The sequence below is a fragment of the Scylla paramamosain genome, chromosome 8 (assembly GCF_035594125.1).
Source record: "Scylla paramamosain isolate STU-SP2022 chromosome 8, ASM3559412v1, whole genome shotgun sequence".
Taxonomy (NCBI): Eukaryota; Metazoa; Arthropoda; class Malacostraca; order Decapoda; family Portunidae; genus Scylla; species Scylla paramamosain.
The window spans coordinates 3,286,431-3,305,702 of record NC_087158.1 but is presented as its reverse complement, the minus strand read 5'-3'; the positions used below and the strand labels follow the sequence as shown (position 1 = coordinate 3,305,702).

General features: G+C 41.5%; 1 protein-coding gene and 1 non-coding gene across 5 annotated transcripts in view; one reads left to right on the top strand and one right to left on the bottom strand.

Annotated features, from left to right (window-relative positions):
• Positions 1–18,293, top strand: part of LOC135102700 (sodium-coupled monocarboxylate transporter 1-like) — a 38,568-nt gene extending 20,275 nt beyond the window's left edge. The window contains exons 11-14 of one of the 4 annotated variants that reach the window (XR_010269741.1): positions 7,215–7,315; positions 8,272–8,429; positions 17,588–17,650; positions 17,852–18,293. Coding sequence is in view for 2 of the 4 variants with exons in the window: in XM_064008141.1 (XP_063864211.1) it covers positions 7,215–7,315; positions 8,272–8,414 (244 nt within the window). In the remaining 2 variants the exon portion in view is untranslated. Of the gene's footprint in view, positions 1–7,214; positions 7,316–8,271; positions 8,944–17,584; positions 17,651–17,851 lie in introns of those variants that run through there. The other 3 variants (XR_010269740.1, XM_064008141.1, XM_064008142.1) reach the window with 3 other exon arrangements.
• Positions 6,871–6,942, bottom strand: Trnam-cau (transfer RNA methionine (anticodon CAU)). Its single transcript has one exon. It is a non-coding gene; the product is annotated as a tRNA-Met (tRNA).
• Positions 18,294–19,272: the final 979 nt, after the last annotated feature.

Below are 19,272 nucleotides of genomic sequence, written 5' to 3'. Positions count from 1 at the left end.
ACAATTGGTGCAACACCCTACCCGTATTCCTGACCGTCTTGGAGATACGCCCAACATTCTTGACCTTTTCCTGACCTCTAATCGCTCTGCTTATGCTGTCACCCTTTCTTCTCCGTTGGGCTCCTCCGATCACAATCTCATATCTATATCTTGTCCTATCGCTCCAATCCCTCCTCAGGATCCCCCTAAGCGAAGGTGCCTCTGGCGTTTTGCCTCTGCTAGTTGGGGGGACCTGAGGAGGTATTTTGCTGATTTTCCTTGGAATGACTACTGCTTCCGTGTCAGAGACCCGTCTTTGTGTGCTGAACGCATAACAGAGGTGATAGTGTCTGGCATGGAGGCGTACATTCCTCACTCTTTTTCTCGTCCTAAACCTTCTAAACCTTGTTTTAACACAGCTTGTTCTCGTGCTATACATGATAGAGAGGTGGCCCACAAAAGGTACTTAAGCCTTCCATCACCTGAATCTTATGCACTTTTATATTTCTGCCCGGAACCATGCCAAGTCTGTTCTCCAACTAGCCAAAAAATCCTTCATTAACAGAAAATGTCAAAACCTTTCAAGATCTAACTCCCCTCGTGATTTCTGGCATTTAGCCAAAAATATCTCCAATAACTTTGCTTCTTCTTCTTTCCCTCCTCTATTTCAACCAGATGGCACCACTGCTATCACATCTATTTCTAAAGCTGAACTCTTGGCTCAGACCTTTGCTAAAAACTCTACGTTGGACGATTCTGGGCTTGTTCTTCCCTCTTCTACACCCTCTGACTGCTTCATGTTACCTATTAAAATTTTTCGGAATGATGTTTTCCATACCCTTGGTGGCATAAACCTTCGGAAGGCTTATGGACCTGATGGGGTCCCTCCTATTGTTCTCTTAAACTGCGCCTCCGTTCTTGCACCTTGCCTAGTCAAACTCTTTCAACTCTGTCTGTGAACATCTACCTTTCCTTCTTGCTGGAAGTTTGCCTACATTCAGCCTGTTCCCTAAAAATGGTGATCGTTCTAATAACTCAAACTACAGTCCTATTTCTTTAATTTCCTGCCTATCAAAAGTTTTTGCATCTATCCTCAACAGGAAGATTCTTAAATATCTATCACGTCACAACCTTCTATCTAATCGCCAGTATGGGGTCTGTCAAGGCCGCTGTACTGGTGATCTTCTGGCTTTTCTTACTGAATCTTGGCCATTCTCTTTTAGAGATTTTGGTGAAACTTTTGCTGTTGCCTTAGACATATCAAAAGTTTTTGATAGAGTCTGGCACAAAGCTTTGATTTCCATACCACCCTCCTACGGCTTCTATCTTTCTGTAACTTCATCTCAAGTTTCCTTTCTGACCATTCTATTGCTGCTGTGGTAGACGGTCACTGTTCTTCTAAATCTGCTAACAGTAGTGTTCCTCAGGGTTCTGTCCAGTCACCCACTCTCTTCCTATTATTCATTAATAATCTAAACCAAACTTCTTGTCCTATCCACTCCTACGCTGATGATACCACCCAGCACTTTCCCACGTCTTTTCCTAGACATCCAACCCTTCAGGAAGTAAACAGTTCACGTAGGAAAGCCAGAGAACACCTGACTTTCGATCTCTCTAAAATTTCTGATTGGGGCAGAGCAAACTTGGTACTGTTCAATGCTTCAAAAACTCAATTCTTCTATCTATCAACTCGACACAACCTTCCAGACAACTATCCCCTCTTCTTCAATGACGCTCAACTGTCCCCCTCTTCTACACTGAACATCCTCGGTCTTATGATCTAAACTGGAAACTTCACATCTCATCTCTAGCAAAAACACCCTCTATGAAATTAGGTGTTCTGAGACGTCTCTGCCAGTTTTTCTCACTCTTTCAGCTGCTAACTCCGTAGAAGGGCCTTATCCGTCCATGTATGGAGTATGCTTCACATGTCTGTCAGGGTTCCACTCATGCCGCTCTTTTAAACAAAGTGGAATCAAAAGCTTTTCTTCTCATCAACTCTTCTCCTCAAACTGACTGTCTCCAGCCTTTTTCTCATCACTGCAATATTGCATCTCTAGCTGTCTTCTACCGCTATTTTCATGCTAACTGTTCTTCTGATCTTGCTAACTGCATGCCTCTCCTTCTTCCGCGGCCTCGCTGCACAAGACTCTCTTCTTTCTCTCACCCCTATTCTGTCCATCTCTCTAATGCAATAGTTAACCAGTATTCTCAGTCATTCATACCTTTCTCTGATAAACTCTGGAACTCCCTGCCTGCTTCTGTATTTCCACCTTCCACCTGAATTCCTTCACGAGGGAGGTTTCAAGACACTTATCTTTCAGTTTTTTACTACCGCATCGGACCGTGTTCTGGGACCGTCATCTTGGTGTTTTTTTTATTTTTTTTTATGGGGGGGGGGGGGTTGCTGCCCTTGGCCGGTGTCCCTCCTACATAAAAAAAAAAAAAAAAAAAAAAAAATAAATAAATCGTTACAGTGGGATATGGCAAGCCTCACAGTGAAGCCGGTTTGGTAGGACTGGTGAGCGTGTTGACTAAAGTTCCGCCTGTGTTTCATTAAGAATCACTGCGGCAGCTCAGATCCCATTGCTGTATTTACAAGTGCCACTCACTTGACTCACGCAGGTGTAGCTTTACTGAATACACGCAGATACCGATATCAGTAGCCTGCTATCAATGGATCTGTCCTTGCTGTCAGTTTGTTTCGAGGTGAATAAATAACGATACCTTTGTTATTGTGAGTACATACAAGAACAGTAATTTTACGTTTATTTATTATTAAGAAAGTTTAAGGATTTGATTCCAGGTATTAATCAATTTCTTTCTTAAAGGATTTGATCAAATTACTGTTTACAGTTGCAAAAGTTTTGTCAACGACGTAGTCAGAGAAATATCTCGCTGTGACGGAATTAAAGTGCTTTGGTATTATTATCGATCAAGAGGAGCACCGTAGACCCGCTGAGACCTTCAACAGGAACAAACGTGATCAGAAAGTGGGTGATCTGTTATACTCACTTCGACTCCATTAACCCTTTCACTGCTATCTGGCACATTTTCCCTAACTATTAAATACTCTGAGATATGTTTTCTTGTTCTACAGCCACTTTCAATCATTAAACTGAGTAGGAAATGGAAAATCTATTCTTTTCAATCTCCTCCCTTGTAGATGTTTATAAAAAAAAAAAAGTATTATCCTTAGTGCTGTTGACTGTTTAATATCGCAGTGAAATTCGTGTTCCCTTAAACTTAAATCAACTGGTCACCTAACAGTCCCTTTACATAACCTGGCAACTGATAGATACCTAGTGGAGCAGAGGAATCAAAACTAAGGCGAATTTCTAAACACAGTGGGACTTCGTGTACCGCGTATGTTACTCGTCTTCTGACCAGGTCTTTACTGGCATAAGTCTATATTGTGCTCGCGTCGACACAACTCATAAAGGGGTCGACCTATGCGTAGTGTAGCGAACATGTTCCAAAGGCGTAAAAGTAAAAAAAAAAAAAAAAAAAAAAAAAACCGAAGGGAGAAAAATTAGGAGGGGGAGGGTAATATAAAGGAAAGGAGGTGTAGAAAATGTGTTAGGAGAGAAAGAGAGAGAGAGAGAGAGAGAGAGAGAGAGAGAGAGAGAGAGAGAGAGAGAGAGAGAGAGAGAGAGAGAGAGAGAGAGAGAGAGAGATTATCAATATTTTTTTTACTTTTAGTACACAACATAACCTGATCTGATCTCAACGTTGACATTATCCTAACCTAAACTTGCCTCGCTGAACCTAACCTAACGCACTGGCCTAATCTAGCCTGAACAAACGTAATCTAACACTTTCGCCAAACCAAACCCAATTTAACACTTTCACTTAACCTAACCTAAACTGATGCGATGGCCAAACTTAACCTAAACTAACATACTGCCCTAACCTAACCTAATCTAACCTATACTTCAGGACAGGTGGGAAAGCGAAACACCTGTCTAATAAGACAGGTGTGGCTGGGGCACACCTGTCCAATAGGAGAGGTGAGAGTAAGGAAACCTGTCCATCAGCGGTGTGGGTCACCCGTCCATTATAGCAAGTGTGGGTGGAGGAGGGGCACACACCCATTCACTATGACAGTTGTTGCTGGAGCACACCCGTCCATTATGACAAGTGTTGATGGCAGACAATGGTCCATTATGACAAGTGTTGGTGGCGGACACCCGTCCATCGGTGGTGTGGTGGTGGACACCTGCCCATTATGACAGGTGTTGTGGGGAATACCTCTCCATTATGACAGGTGTTGTGGGGAATACCTCTCCATTATGACAGGTGTTGGTGGCAGACAATGGTCCATTATGACAGGTGTTGATGGCAGACAATGGTCCATTATGACAGGTGTTGGTGGCAGACACCTATCCATTATAAGTGTTGATGGCGACACCTGTCCATTATGATAAGTGTTGATGGCGACACCTGTCCATTATGACGGTGTTGATGGCGGATACCTGTCCATTATGACGGTGTTGATGGCGGACACCCGTTCATTATAGTCAGGTGTTTGTGGCGGACACCTGTCCATTATGACAGGTATTAAGAACATAAGAACATAAGAAATAAGGGAAGCTGCAAGAAGCGACCAGGCTTACACGTGGCAGTCCCTGTATGAAATATACCTACCTATTTCCATCTATTATCCCCATCCATAAATCTGTCTAATCTTCTCTTAAAGCTCCCTAATGTTCTAGCACTAACAACATGATTACTGAGTCCGTTCCACTCATCTACCACTCTATTTGAGAACCAATTTCTTCCCATCTCCTTCCTAAACCTAAATTTTTAAAGCTTGAACCCGTTATTTCATGTTCTATCCTGGTTGCTGATCCTAAGAATTTTGCTTACATCCCCCCTTGTTATAACCCTTATACCACTTAAAGACTTCTATCGGGTCCCCTCTTAACCTGCGTCTCTCCAAAGAATGTAAATTTAACAGCTTCAATCTCACCTCGTAAGGAATACTCCTCATCCCCTGTATCCTTTTAGTCATTCTCCTCTGTGCTGATTCTAACAGACCTATATCTTTCCTGTAATGTGGGGGCCAGAACTGCACAGCGTAGTCCAGATGAGGTCTGACCAGCCCCAAGTATAACTTTAATATTACTTCCGGCCTTCTACTTTTAACACTCCTAAAAATTTATCCTAGTACCCTATTTGCCCTGTTTCTGGCCTCTATGCATTGTTTTCCTAGACGGAGTTCAGAGCTAACTATAACTCCTAAATCTTTCTCGTTCATTTCTTTCGTATTTTCTCGTCCATTCATTCATCCTATCTAAATCTGCCTGCAAGGCGATGGCATCCGATTCTGATCTAATTAATCTACCTATCTTTGTGTCATCCGCAAATTAGTGGGGAACACTTGTCTATCATGACAGGTGTTGGTGGTGGACACCTATCCATTATGACAGGTGTTGGTGGAGAACACCCGTTCATTATTAGCAGGTGTTGAGAATAGAATGAAATAAGAGGAAAAGACTTCGAAATACATTATAATATATATATATATATATATATATATATATATATATATATATATATATATATATATATATATATATATATATATATATATATATATATATATATATATATATATATATACACACACACACACACACACACACACACACACACACACACACACACACACACACACACACACACTTCGGGATTTGATGGTTCAAGTAATTCTAAGTCGAAAATATTCTATACACATTTACTGTATTTTACATTATTTTGCAAGACATTGACGTGTAAGTTGTGTGTTTGCGGAAACCGCTCGCTAGGTGAGCCTTCGCCCTCTTCCTTCCCTCCTCGGCTCGCTACACACTCCAGTGGCGCCGCTCGGAATTAAGCGATAACTTTTTGTGTATAAACTATGCAGTCAAAGTCTTACAGGAAACAGCAAATGACAGATTAGAGTTTTTGTATGTGTCAGTGAAGAAAATGTGCAGGTAACATAGCAATACAGTGGTTGTTAAGTGCTACTTTTTAAACATACGTGGCAACTTACCAGCTTCATGACTGCCCGCTGTTCCTGCCACTCCTGTAAATGTCCTTTTAGATATTGAGCTGCTCCACGTTCAGTTACTGAAGAAGTACCGGGAAACATCCTCTCTCACGGAGATGCTGATGCACTCTGAAGAATACTCCGCTATCTGGGTGTCTTCTGTCTGAGTATCTGCGTTTGTATTCTGCTGCTGCAGTCCGGGCATTCCCATCACAGAATGAATATCACGTCATGAATATCATCACATGAATATCACATCCGAATGCACAGTGTTACTGAATGAGAAAGGCATCTTCACCGTAGCAAAAAGATGCACTTTGGCTGTTAGCTGATTGAGGAGGCCTATCTCTTTGGTGTCAAGAGGTCAACTGTTAGGTGTTGAAGGGGATGACAGCTACATTGAGTTGCCATGTATGTTCAGAGCGTAGTACTTAACAACCACTGTATTGCTGTGTTACTGGTACATTTTCTTCACTGAGACATGCAAAAATTTAGTTTGTTATTTGCTGTTTCCTGTATGGATTTGACTGCATAGATTGCACACAAAAAATGTTAATACCGTGCGACACCACTCCAGCACGCAGCGAGCCCAGGAGGTAAGGAAGGAGACGAATGCTCACAACTTACAAACATCACAACTTATACGTTATTTTTTTCATAAAATAAAGCAAAACACGGCATATGTGTATATAGTATTTTCGACTTAAAATTACTTGAACTAGCAAATCCCGAAGTATGTACCTCAACTCCGCTCCTTGGATTGGGTGTCCCTCCTAACCTCCAGATGTGGCCAACAGGAACCCGTGCCCAGGCTCGCGCCAATGTACCACGGCCGCCCCAAAAAACTACCGTCAGACTAGCAGAGCGTGGTTTCGATCCACGGACCTCTGGGTTATGGGCCCAGCACGCTTCCACTGCGCCACTCTGCTGGTACTGTAAAGTGGTTAGAGCAACTGACTACTCCACACTACCTTGGGCGTGTAATAATAATAAAGAGAAGCTTTTCCTTGTTAGCAGAGCGTGGTTTCGATCCACGGACCTCTGGGTTATGGGCCCAGCACGCTTCCACTGCGCCACTCTGCTGCGCTGTTCATTTGTCTCGATCTTCAGTGAGTCTTATCCTTACAATACATTTCCTTCTATGGGCGTCCTATGAACTCGTTGTCGTGGCGCAAAAATTCAAATCAATTTTCTCTTCCAGGCCGCACGTCTTCCCCCTCTACCTCATCTCCTACACGCTCTACCCGCTCATTGGCGTCTCCATCACGGTACTCGTCGGCGCCTTTACGTCTCTGATCTCCAGTAAGTACCTACTCTTACTAACACACGTGTCGGAAAGTTTACCATAGTTACTCTAAGAAATTTGCTGTTTTGTCTCCTGCTGAGATTAGTTTTGATTGTGCTAGTGTGTATATATATATATATATATATATATATATATATATATATATATATATATATATATATATATATATATATATATATATATATATATATATATATATATATATATATATATATATATATATATATATATATATATATATATATATATATATATATATATATATATATATATATTAATCTATATATCGTGTGAAAGGTAAATCTGGGAAGAGGAAGATGGGGAGGAGGGAGAAGAGGAAGATGTCGATTTAATAAATGAAGGATATGGTAATGAAAAGAAGTGGTTTTTGTTATTGTAGTCGTAGTAGTAGTAGTAGTAGTAGTAGTGGTGGTGGTGGTGGTGAGTGTTGTTCGTGTTATTATTAATAATGTTTCAGCAGCAGCAGTTGTAAAAGAAAAGGAAGAATTAAAAATAAGTAAGGTACATACTATACAAGAAAAAAAAACATTTGCGTATCACTATACATGTCATTGGATGGGGTATATCTCTTAATTAAAATTCGATAGTGCAGTTTATCACAAAGAACTTCGTAAGGGAAAATGAATTTATATCAGTAAATAGATAAATAAATAAATGTAAGTGAATAAATAAATAAATAGGTAAAATTAAGCAACACAAATATATAATACAAATAAAATAATATAATATAAAACGTAAGTGAAAATAAATAAATAGATGAAATACAATACAGAAAAATAAATATTTTTTTCCTGTTTGCCATTCCTTTGTGTCCCTTTGTATCCCCATCACCGCCTCATCTCACCTCTCACCTTTGCATATAACTATTGCATTGTGTCCCAGTGTTCAGTGTTCACTCGTGGCATAATAGATGTTTTGCTCCTCTCCTCAGAGCCGTGGACCACTGAGCAGGCCGGCAGGATATACCTCCACCCGACCTTCTACGCCCTTCAAAGGAGGTGGGAGAGGCGCGGCGGTCCCCGGAACCCGCCTTCCGCCAGCACACAGACTCTCGTGCCCCTAGAGAAATTCTGACGACAGATGTGACAGGTTATGAGACTCACCTATGTTGTGGTGATGGTGGTGGTGGTGGTGGTGATGATGATGATAAGAACATAAGGGAAGCTGCAAAAAGCTATCAGGTAGTAGTAATAGTAACAGTAGTAGTAGTAGTAGTAGTAGTAGTAGTAGTAGCGTTTGTTGTTGCTGTGGTAGTAATGGTAATAGTGCGCGAAGGAACACGAAGAAAGAACCAAGAGCAACAGACTTGTTGGCCCCTACGAAACTTCATAAGTTATACTATCAATAATGTAATGTTGGTTGTGATAGTAGTAATAGTAATAATGATAGTAGCAGTAGTGGTAGTAGTTGCAGCAGCAGCAGCAGCAGCAGTAGTAGTAGTAGTAGTAGTAGTAGTTGTAGTAGTAGTAGTAGTAGTAGTAGTAGTAGTCGTAGTAGTAGCAGTGGTGGTAATAGAAGTAATGATTTTTGTTGTAGTGGTAAAAATCTGGTTTAAAAAGGAATCACTTTATAGATAACACCTATTAATAAAACAACAGATTGGTTTTTAATTCCTTGTGGCTCCATCCTCTGTGTGTCACCTGTCTGTGATGGTTGTGTTTGTTTGTTTGTTTGTTTTGTTTTGTTTGTTTGTTTGTTTGGCGAGGAGGAGGCAAGCAGCAGAACACGGCCAGCCTCCTTCACACGTGAGAAGAAAAGGCAACTCATGTCAGTACTATTACTATTAATTATGTCAGTATTTACTATTGTTCTCGTAATTTTGGACATTCTATTTGGACAGCTCTCTTTTGGGACTGGCATCTTCTGTGGGTCTCTCTCTATTTTTTTTTTTTCGCCGTCTTTTCTTGCCCTTGGCCAGAACCTCTCTAACACCGGGAGAAAAGAAAAGATCACCATGGCTTACCTTCGCTAGCCTTGCCTTGCCCAACCTCACTTTGACAGACCTTACTTTACCCTTCCTTACCTTACTCGTACTTCACCTCACCTCACCTCCCCTTACCTCACCTCACCTCACCTCACCTCACCTTACCTTACCTTATCACCTCATCTCACCTCACCGCACCTCATATTACCACGCCTCACCTTATCTTACCTTACCTTAATTTACCTCACCTCACCGTACCTCACCTCATCTTACCACACCTTACCTCATCTCACTATCTTACCTCAGCTGACCTCATTCCACCTTACCTTACCTTACCGCGCCTCACCTTACCTCACCTCACCTGCCCTCATCCTCTCTTATCTTACCTTACCTTGGCTCACTTGACCTTTAATTAATATCATCGCGGCAGGTGATAGAGGAGAGACGTGGTGGCGGCGGGATTGACGTGCGGCTTGATCCTAATTGGGGGTGGCGGCGATTACGTTGTGTGTTCGTTAAGGCGAGAGTGGCATTTATTAGCAGTACTTCATTAAGCGGTGCAGAGTGACGGGAGCAAACAGGGCGACGCGTCACTCTTGTCACGCTGCTGCCTTTGTTACATGCACAGCTCTCTCTCTCTCTCTCTCTCTCTCTCTCTCTCTCTCTCTCTCTCTCTCTCTCTCTCTCTCTCTCTCTCTCTCTCTCTCTCTCTCTCTCTCTCTCTCTCTCTCTCTCTCTCTGTGTGTGTGTGTGTGTGTGTGTGTGTGTGTGTGTGTGTGTGTGTGTGTGTGTGTGTGTGTGTGTGTGTGTGTGTGTGTGTGTGTGTGTGTGTGTGTGCAGTGGAGACAGACAGACAGGCAAACAGACGGATAAACAAAAAGAAAGAGGAGAGGGTGACTATACAGACAAGCAGACAAACAGACATATTGAGAAAGGGGAAGGAGGTACCATGCAGACAGATAGACGAACAGGGAGACAGACAGACAAAAAGAGGGTGACAGAGAAGTACAGACACAGACACAGAGAGGGAGAGGGACGGCCATACAGACAGTTTGACACAGACAGAGAGTGACGAAAAGACCATATAGACAGATAAATAAGCAGAGAGAGAGAGAGAGAGAGGAGGGGGGGTAAGGGACGGGCATATACAGATGGACGGACAGACAATGAGAAAGAGAGAAAAAAAAAGGAAAGCAAATACAGGAGACATAGAATAATAGACAGAAGGATAGACTGATGGAAAGACGGAGGGACGGAGAAAAAAAAAGATAAATAGGAAGATAGATGGATACAGAGAGAGAGAGAGAGAGAGAGAGAGAGAGAGAGAGAGAGAGAGAGAGAGAGAGAGAGAGAGAGGCCTACACGTGGCAGTCCTTAGATGAAACATGCCTGCTTATTTCTGTTGTGGTGTAACGATTTTATACTAATAGATCATTTATTTATTTATTTTCGTGTAGGAGGGGACTGTGGTATAAGAAAACAAAACAAAAATGAGGGCTATAAAATACAAATAAGTCCTCTGTAGTGCCAGTCTTCAAAGAGTGTAATCAAAAGGGTTATCCAAAAGTAGAGAATAAATACAATAATCGTCTTTCTTTGCTTCTTCCCCGTACAAAAACACAAAGTTCACGAATGAAGCAACGAGAGGTGATAAGGCCATCTACACGTGGTGGGTGCTGCTAGGATAAGTGACAACTGCCCTCTGTTGGCAAATTTAGGAGTTGGTTTGTGCGAGAGCCTTCCTCAGTCGTTAATAATGGAAAATGGGCGAGGCAGTTTGTCTAAATTTCTGAGCCATTAACGAGAGATGATGATTATACACGAAGCAACGCATGACACACACACACACACACACACACACACACATTTGTTGCTCTCTCTCTTCCTCTCCCTCCCTCTCCACTCTCGTTGCGTTCACTCAGAAGGTTAATGACGCACTCAGTTGAACGTGGCTGTCTTTCCCTACCTGGTGGGGTTTCCAGCGAGGGAGGGAGCCAAAAATATTAATCTGGACACGGCAACACTTGGGCGGCTTCGTGTTGGCAGCATTTTAATTTCTTGGTCCCAGATTGTGTTTTGAAATTGCGGGTAATTATTTAATTAATCAAAACCATTAGTCACCGTAACGCTTCGCTGGGAGAGAGAGAGAGAGAGAGAGAGAGAGAGAGAGAGAGAGAGAGAGAGAGAGAGAGAGAGAGAGAGAGACTTAATATCAGTCATCCGCTTATTTCAGTGTATAGAAGAGTGCAGGGTTTGAAAAAATAGTGCACATTGAGAGCTAGGCATGCCCGCCCGCTCTCTCTCTCTCTCTCTCTCTCTCTCTCTCTCTCTCTCTCTCTCTCTCTCTCTCAGGCACACACACACACACACACAACACACACACACGTACGTACGTACGTACACGTCCAAGCTCCAGGCGGGGTGGAACGTGCTGGAGGACTGGCCGAATTGGTGGCGTATCTGATCTGCTTCTCGTTGCTGCCTGCGCACTGCTATGACTGCACGCCGTGAACAGAGGAGAAAAAGATGCGGATCTACCAAGGCTGAGAAAAGTCAGGTTTTGCTGGACACTATAATATGACCTTGAGCTGTCCACTAACGATTCGAAGCCCTAAGCTTCTGGAGCATCCATGGAAATGGAGAGTGGCTTCAAAGAGGTGGTCAATGAGAAGGAACTGAAGAGGAGGCGAGAGGCGACAAGGTACAGTGGGGTCAGTGACAACGAGGAGTGTAGATCTGACAAGAAGAAAAGAGACAGCCTTGCAGGAGAGTGCAGTGTGGATGTAACGGGAATTGGTAGTCGGCAGGATGCCGGAATTGGTACTGAAGGCACCGATGACGACAAGGTGACCTACATTGGTGTCCCCTACAGAGGTGGGAGAAAAGTATATTTCCCACGTGTGCCACATCCGTCATTTCTTGAGCAGCTCCTGTGGGCTGCCAGGCTGCGCGAAAAGCACAGAGTTTGAACCACTGCTAAAGGAAGATCGGTGCAGGTCTTACTTGACTGTAGCAGGGGACGAGGCGGTCAAGTTCCTAACGACTCAGGGGTTTAAATATATAGTAATTCTTGAGCCTGAGGAGACGTACACCAAAGTGATCATCTTTATGCTCCCAGAGTTGCTGGATCTTGATTTCATTCTAGACGATGAAAGATTTGAGCAAAGTGGCAAGAGGCTCAGGGCGAGAAGAATCGAGGTGTGGCTTTGTTGGAGGGCGACTTTCCAGACAGGCTTTTTATTTCCGGGATTGGATACAAGAAGGTGATGAATTTCCACGAGGCGCCAGTGAGGTCTAAAGCACTGTTCAGGGGGTGCTGTGAACTTATCATTAAACCCAGCTGTGACCTCACTGAACGTTTCCCTTTGTGTCTCACAACACAAGGGGGCAGTCACAGCCTGCCCTCTAAAGACAACTCTCTTCCTCCACACAAAACTACAAGCACCTAATAACACACACACCCTTCACTCAAAAATTTTAAAATCATCATGGCGACTCCTACACCAGCCTCGGAGTCCCTATCTGGGGAGGGGACCATAAATTTCCCAGGTCGGACTGCCTTTCTGTCGACGACCCTAAGTGTCTTGACACCCCCCCTCAACTTTTTCTTCATTAACTTCTGCAACATTCGCGGTCTAAGATCTAATTTTCAATCCGTAGAACACCACCTCTCTTCTTCTAAACCTCATGTTCTTTTCCTCACTGAAACTCAGGTGTCTGAGGCAACTGACAGTAGCCTCTTTTCTGTTCCCTCCTACTTTCTCTATCCTCATTTTCGATCCAAAGCTGGATGCTGCGTTTATGTGCGCAATGACTTAACCTGCTCTCGTGCCCACGCTCTTGAATTATCCGAGTTTTCCACCATCTGGCTACGACTACAGAGTCACTCTCAAACTAAATTTATCTGTGCTGTATACCTCTCACCTAACTCCTCTGACTATAAGAAATTCTTTGACTATTTAACTTCCAAAGTGGAGCACATTCTGACCCTGTTCCTTTCGCAGAGATCTCCATTCTTGGAGACTTCAATGTTCACCACCAGCTTTGGCTTTCCTCTCCCTTCACTGACCATCCTGGCGAACTAGCCTACAACTTTGCTATCCTCCACGACCTAGAGCAATTGGTGCAACACCCTACTCGTATTCCTGACCGTCTTGGAGATACGCCCAACATTCTTGACCTTTTCCTGACCTCTAATCCTTCTGCTTATGCTGTCACCCTTTCTTCTCCGTTGGGCTCCTCCGATCACAATCTCATATCTTTATCTTGTCCTATCGCTCCAATCCCTCCTCAGGATCCCCCTAAGCGAAGGTGCCTCTGGCGTTTTGCCTCTGCTAGTTGGGGGGACCTGAGGAGGTATTTTGCTGATTTTCCTTGGAATGACTACTGTTTCCGTGTCAGAGACCCGTCTTTGTGTGCTGAGCGCATAACAGAGGTGATAGTGTCTGGCATGGAGGCGTACATTTCTCACTCTTTTTCTTGTGCTAGACCTTCTAAACCTTGGTTTAACACAGCTTGTTCTCGTGCTATACATGATAGAGAGGTGGCCCACAAAAGGTACTTAAGCCTTCCATCACCAGAATCTCATGCACTTTATATTTCTGCCCGGAACCATGCCAAGTCTGTTCTCCAACTAGCCAAAAACTCCTTCATTAACAGAAAATGTCAAAACCTTTCAAGATCTAACTCCCCTCGTGATTTCTGATGGGATCCCTCCTATTGTACTCCGAAACTGTGCCTCCATGCTTGCACCTTGCCTAGTCAAACTCTTTCAGCTCTGTCTGTCAACATCTACCTTTCCTTCTTGCTGGAAGTTTGCCTACATTCAACCTGTTCCTAAAAAGGGTGACCGTTCTAATCCCTCAAACTACCGTCCTATTGCTTTAATTTCCTGCCTATCTAAAGTTTTTGAATCTATCCTCAACAGGAAGATTCTTAAACATCTATCACTTCACAACCTTCTATCTGATCGCCAGTATGGGTTCCGTCAAGGCCGCTCTACTGGTGATCTTCTGGCTTTCCTTACTGAGTCTTGGTCATCCTCTTTTAGAGATTTTGGTGAAACTTTTGCTGTTGCCTTGGATATATCAAAAGCTTTTGATAGAGTCTGGCACAAAGCTTTGATTTCCAAACTACCCTCCTACGGTTTCTATCCTTCTCTCTGTAACTTCATCTCAAGTTTCCTTTCTGACCGTTCTGTTGCTGCTGTGGTAGACGGTCACTGTTCTTCTCCTAAATCTATTAACAGTGGTATTCCTCAGGGTTCTGTCCTGTCACCCACTCTCTTCTTATTATTCATTAATGATCTTCTAAACCAAACTTCTTGTCCCATCCACTCCTACGCTGATGATACCACCCTGCACTTTTCCACATCTTTTCATAGACGTCCAACCCTTCAGGAGGTAAACATATCACGCAGGGAAGCCACAGAACGCCTGACTTCTGATCTTTCTAAAATTTCTGATTGGGGCAGAGCAAACTTGGTATTGTTCAATGTCTCAAAAATTCAATTCCTCCATCTATCAACTCGACACAACCTTCCAGACAACTATCCCCTCTTCTTCAATGACACTCAACTGTCCCCCTCTTCTACACTGAACATCCTCGGTCTGTCCTTTACTTATAATCTGAACTGGAAACTTCACATCTCATCTCTAGCTAAAACAGCTTCTATGAAGTTAGGTGTTTTGAGATGTCTCCGCCAGTTTTTCTCAACCCCCCAGCTGCTAACTCTGTACAAGGGCCTTATCCGTCCATGTATGGAGTATGCTTCACATGTCTGGGGGAGTTCCACTCCTACTGCTCTTCTAGACAGGGTGGAATCAAAAGCTTTTCGTCTCATCAACTCCTCTCCTCTAACTGACTGTCATCAGCCTCTCTCTCACCGCCGCAATGTTACATATCTAGCTGTCTTCTACCGCTATTTTCATGCTAACTGCTCTTCTGATCTTGCTAACTGCATGCCTCCCCTCCTCCCGCGGCCTCGCTGCACAAGACTTTCTTCTTTCTCTCACCCCTATTCTGTCCACCTCTCTAACGCAAGAGTTAACCAGTATTCTCAATCATTCATCCCTTTCTCTGGTAAACTCTGGAACTCCCTGCCTGCTTCTGTATTTCCACCTTCCTATGACTTGAATTCCTTCAAGAGAGAGGTTTCAAGACACTTATTCATCAATTTTTGACCACTGCTTTGACCCTTTTATGGGACTGGCGTTTCAGTGGACATTTTTTTTTATTAGATTTTTGTTGCCCTTGGCCGGTGTACTTCCTACATAAAAAAAAAAAAAAAAAGAAATATGGCTTGGAGGTGTCAGAGTGAGTACCGGTGTAAGTTCTGTGGGAAAAGAAATATATAATTCCTTAGGTTTGTGGAACTAAAATCAAAGTTAGCGAAACGGTTATGCCAGGTTGCTGTTACTGTGGTGGAGCACATAGCGCCGCTTCCTCCCTTTGCAGTAAAAAAAGAAAAAAAAAATGTGCGTGGGCCTTCAGCAGGGCACCGCGGAGCCGCAACAGCCGAGCGTCAGGAATGTGCACCAGCAGAACATCAGAGAGATTCAACACGGCTGGGTTTAAGAGCGAAACCCGGGACCCGCGGAGCGCCCGGGACGTCCGGATCGCCATCAAACGCTTTTCGGCCGTTCGGCGCCGCTCGGGTAGCGTAAAGCCTTGCCGTTACTATGGTAACGGGGACACCACAAGATGGCCCAGGCTGCTTTTCCTCAGCTGCTGACTTAAATCCTGCAACACTAGCTGTCCTAGATGAAGAGTTCCTTGATGAAGAGCAAGAAATGCAAGCCGCATTGTTGTTCGCCTCAGTGATGGTTCAAATTATTGAAAGAGAAAAGGCACCGACAACTGACTCGGGTGGAAGGATGCGTGGAGCACACCGGTCCGCATTATAATAACCAAGAGTTCAAAGTACACTTCAGGATGAAAAAAAAAAAAAAAAGCAAGCTTTGAGGTAAGACTCACATCCTTCATGACGAGAAACAGCAGAATATACAGGGAACTCGTGGTTACGTGCTTACTTCTTTGTATGTGTAGCCCCGGCCACCGCTCTGTCCCTTCCGCTTCCCCTTGGTTTTAATACCACTCATTCATCTGCTCAGTATTTATCTATATATTTGTTTATTAAGCTTTTTTTTTTTTGAGTAATGTTAAGTTTGATTAGGTTAGGTATGGATTTGATTAGGTGGTTAGGTTAGGGAAAAAATAAGTAATATTTAGAAACATTTCAAATACATCAAACTATAAAAAAGATCACCAATATGTAAATTAAAAGGTGGCATCAAGGTAACCCATAAGTATTTTTTTCTGTCCTACAAAATGATAGTTAATACATACATTAATAAAAAAAATCATTATTCACATGCACAACTTCATTTTAGTGTATATCTTGACCTGTTGTGCATCTTTCCAGTTATATATATATATATATATATATATATATATATATATATATATATATATATATATATATATATATATATATATATATATATATATATATATATATATATATATATATATATATATATATATATAAAGGATTAATGAAAATACATGACAGAGGGTATTAGGAAAACTGATCATGGTAATACTGAGAATGAAATATACCAAAGTTGGTATAGGCATGGTTTAGGCAAGACTGGGTTAGTTAAGATTTAGATTTGTTCAGGTAAAGTTAGTCTTAGATTATATTAGTAGGTTTGGTAGCACCTGCCAGATGCCAGCCAGTCCCAGAACCGGTCAGCACCAACATACATACCAGCACCAACACATATACCCCAACTGATCTGGGTCAGGTTGAATTTGGAAATGTAAGGCATGTTTTTTTTTTTTTTTTCAAACCATGTGAGTTGGTAACAGGTTCTAAACAAGTAAGATATATATATATATATATATATATATATATATATATATATATATATATATATATATATATATATATATATATATATATATATATATATATATATATATATATATATATATATATATATATATATATATATATATATATATATATATATATATATATATATATATATATATATATATATATATATATATAATATAAAATGTTAGTAGCCCCATGTATAGATACATTAGATGTTTTTTCCTTTACTAGTTTATGATGGAAAAGAAACAATAATCCTTTAAAATCCATCAAAACATTGTTGAATTATACTTTCAATCCAGAAATCCAAGAATCATATTTTGAAATGTTACCAGAAAATATAAGCTTTAAGTATTCAAGTATTTTATAGCAACTTTTTACTGAATTATAAGATCTTCTCTTTTGCAACAACTTCAGCAGGTGCCTGGAACACATCTCACGACAAGGACTGTGGCCGTTTAACTGAAATTAAGATGAATTACAGTAAGTGCCATCCATCAACTAAGATTGTGATAGAGAGCAGCTTTTGACCTTCTAAAGTAAAAATTTCAGAGGTTGCAATGTTTATACTTGAGATTAGTTGATAAAATTCCTTCACTGTTACTGCCTGCTTGTGTCTTGCACAATTTTATTGTTTAAAAGAAAAGCTAGATATAGATCTTGACTTGAAATATATTCCAACAGATGAAAATGGTCCACATGAAGGTGCTCCGGAGGCAGCTAACATCATAGCTGTTAACAAGAGGGACACAGTGGCAGATCTTATTGCATGAAGAATGTATCAGTCTTGTTTGTAATGTCATCTTTTTATATACAATGTCTATATTTATTTATTTATATATTTTTATTATTTTTTTACATGAGTAGGTATGTATGTGTGTGGATGTGTCCTCTGTGACAGTGTGGTTGTATGTCTATGAATGTGTGTGTACACCTGTGTGTCATTGTACCCATGTTTGTGTAAGTGTGCGAGTGCATAGTTGCATTGGTGTCTAAGGATGGCAGTGAAGGCTGCCTACTACAAGGTGACTCTGGGCAAAATTAAAGCATCCTCATCATACTATAAAGGGTTTCATATTCAAGACACAAGATACATGTATGGATAAATAAATAATTATCAGAAAAATATACATATTATTCATTACCTAAATTACAAACTAAATTGCAAAAGAGGTATATTATAATTTTGTACTAATGATTACTTCCCTGAGATTATGCTTACTTTCAATATACAAGTATGAATGAGTAATAAATAATAATGGCTGGGGAGACACAGTGGAGTCACCAGTTGGTGATGGTGACAGCACAGGGGTTAAAACAGGGCTTGTAAATATCAAGCTTGGAGATAGTGCTGGACTTGGTGATGAGCACACTGGTAGCTCAGTAACCGTTGGCCGGCTTGCCTGCTGGATATCTGATGTTGAAACTGAAAAGACAATCAAATGTATGAGAATCAGCTACTGTAGCATTAAAAATCACATTATCTGAATGCTCATATGTGACCATGTATATGCAGTTATAAAATGTCTACAGGATACCTTAACCAGCAGCTCACACAACAGCATAAGAGGTTCAAACCTCTACCCTCTCCTAACCCCAGATCCTTCACAGGTAATGGATTACAGACCATAGTGAAATAAGTTCAATTGTTCTGAGTAACAAATTGAAATAAGGATTGCTGTCACTAAAGCATAATATATTAAGAATAATAAGTGAAGTGGAAAACACTCCTTTCACTACATATAACATACCAACAGGAAAACAGGTCGCCATAACTGTAGTTGCTATGGATGGATCCCCAGCCAGGCAGTGAAGTAGTGCCACTGCCTCATAGCACCTCCCCCACACAGGCTGGCATTATCTTTGATGATCTTGTATCTGAGAGTTAAGAAAACCACCATGTAAATCCAGGACAAGTATGAATTACAGAGGTACCTATAAAGTGAAATGAAATATTCTTAATGCTGAATGTCTTGATGACAACCATAAAACTTTGATATAATATTTCATGAAATTTAGTAAACGCCAATGTCTGACATTATTGTATGTAAGCAAAGTGTACATAAGTAACTACTAATAGAAAAAAAAAATCACAAGCAATGTAA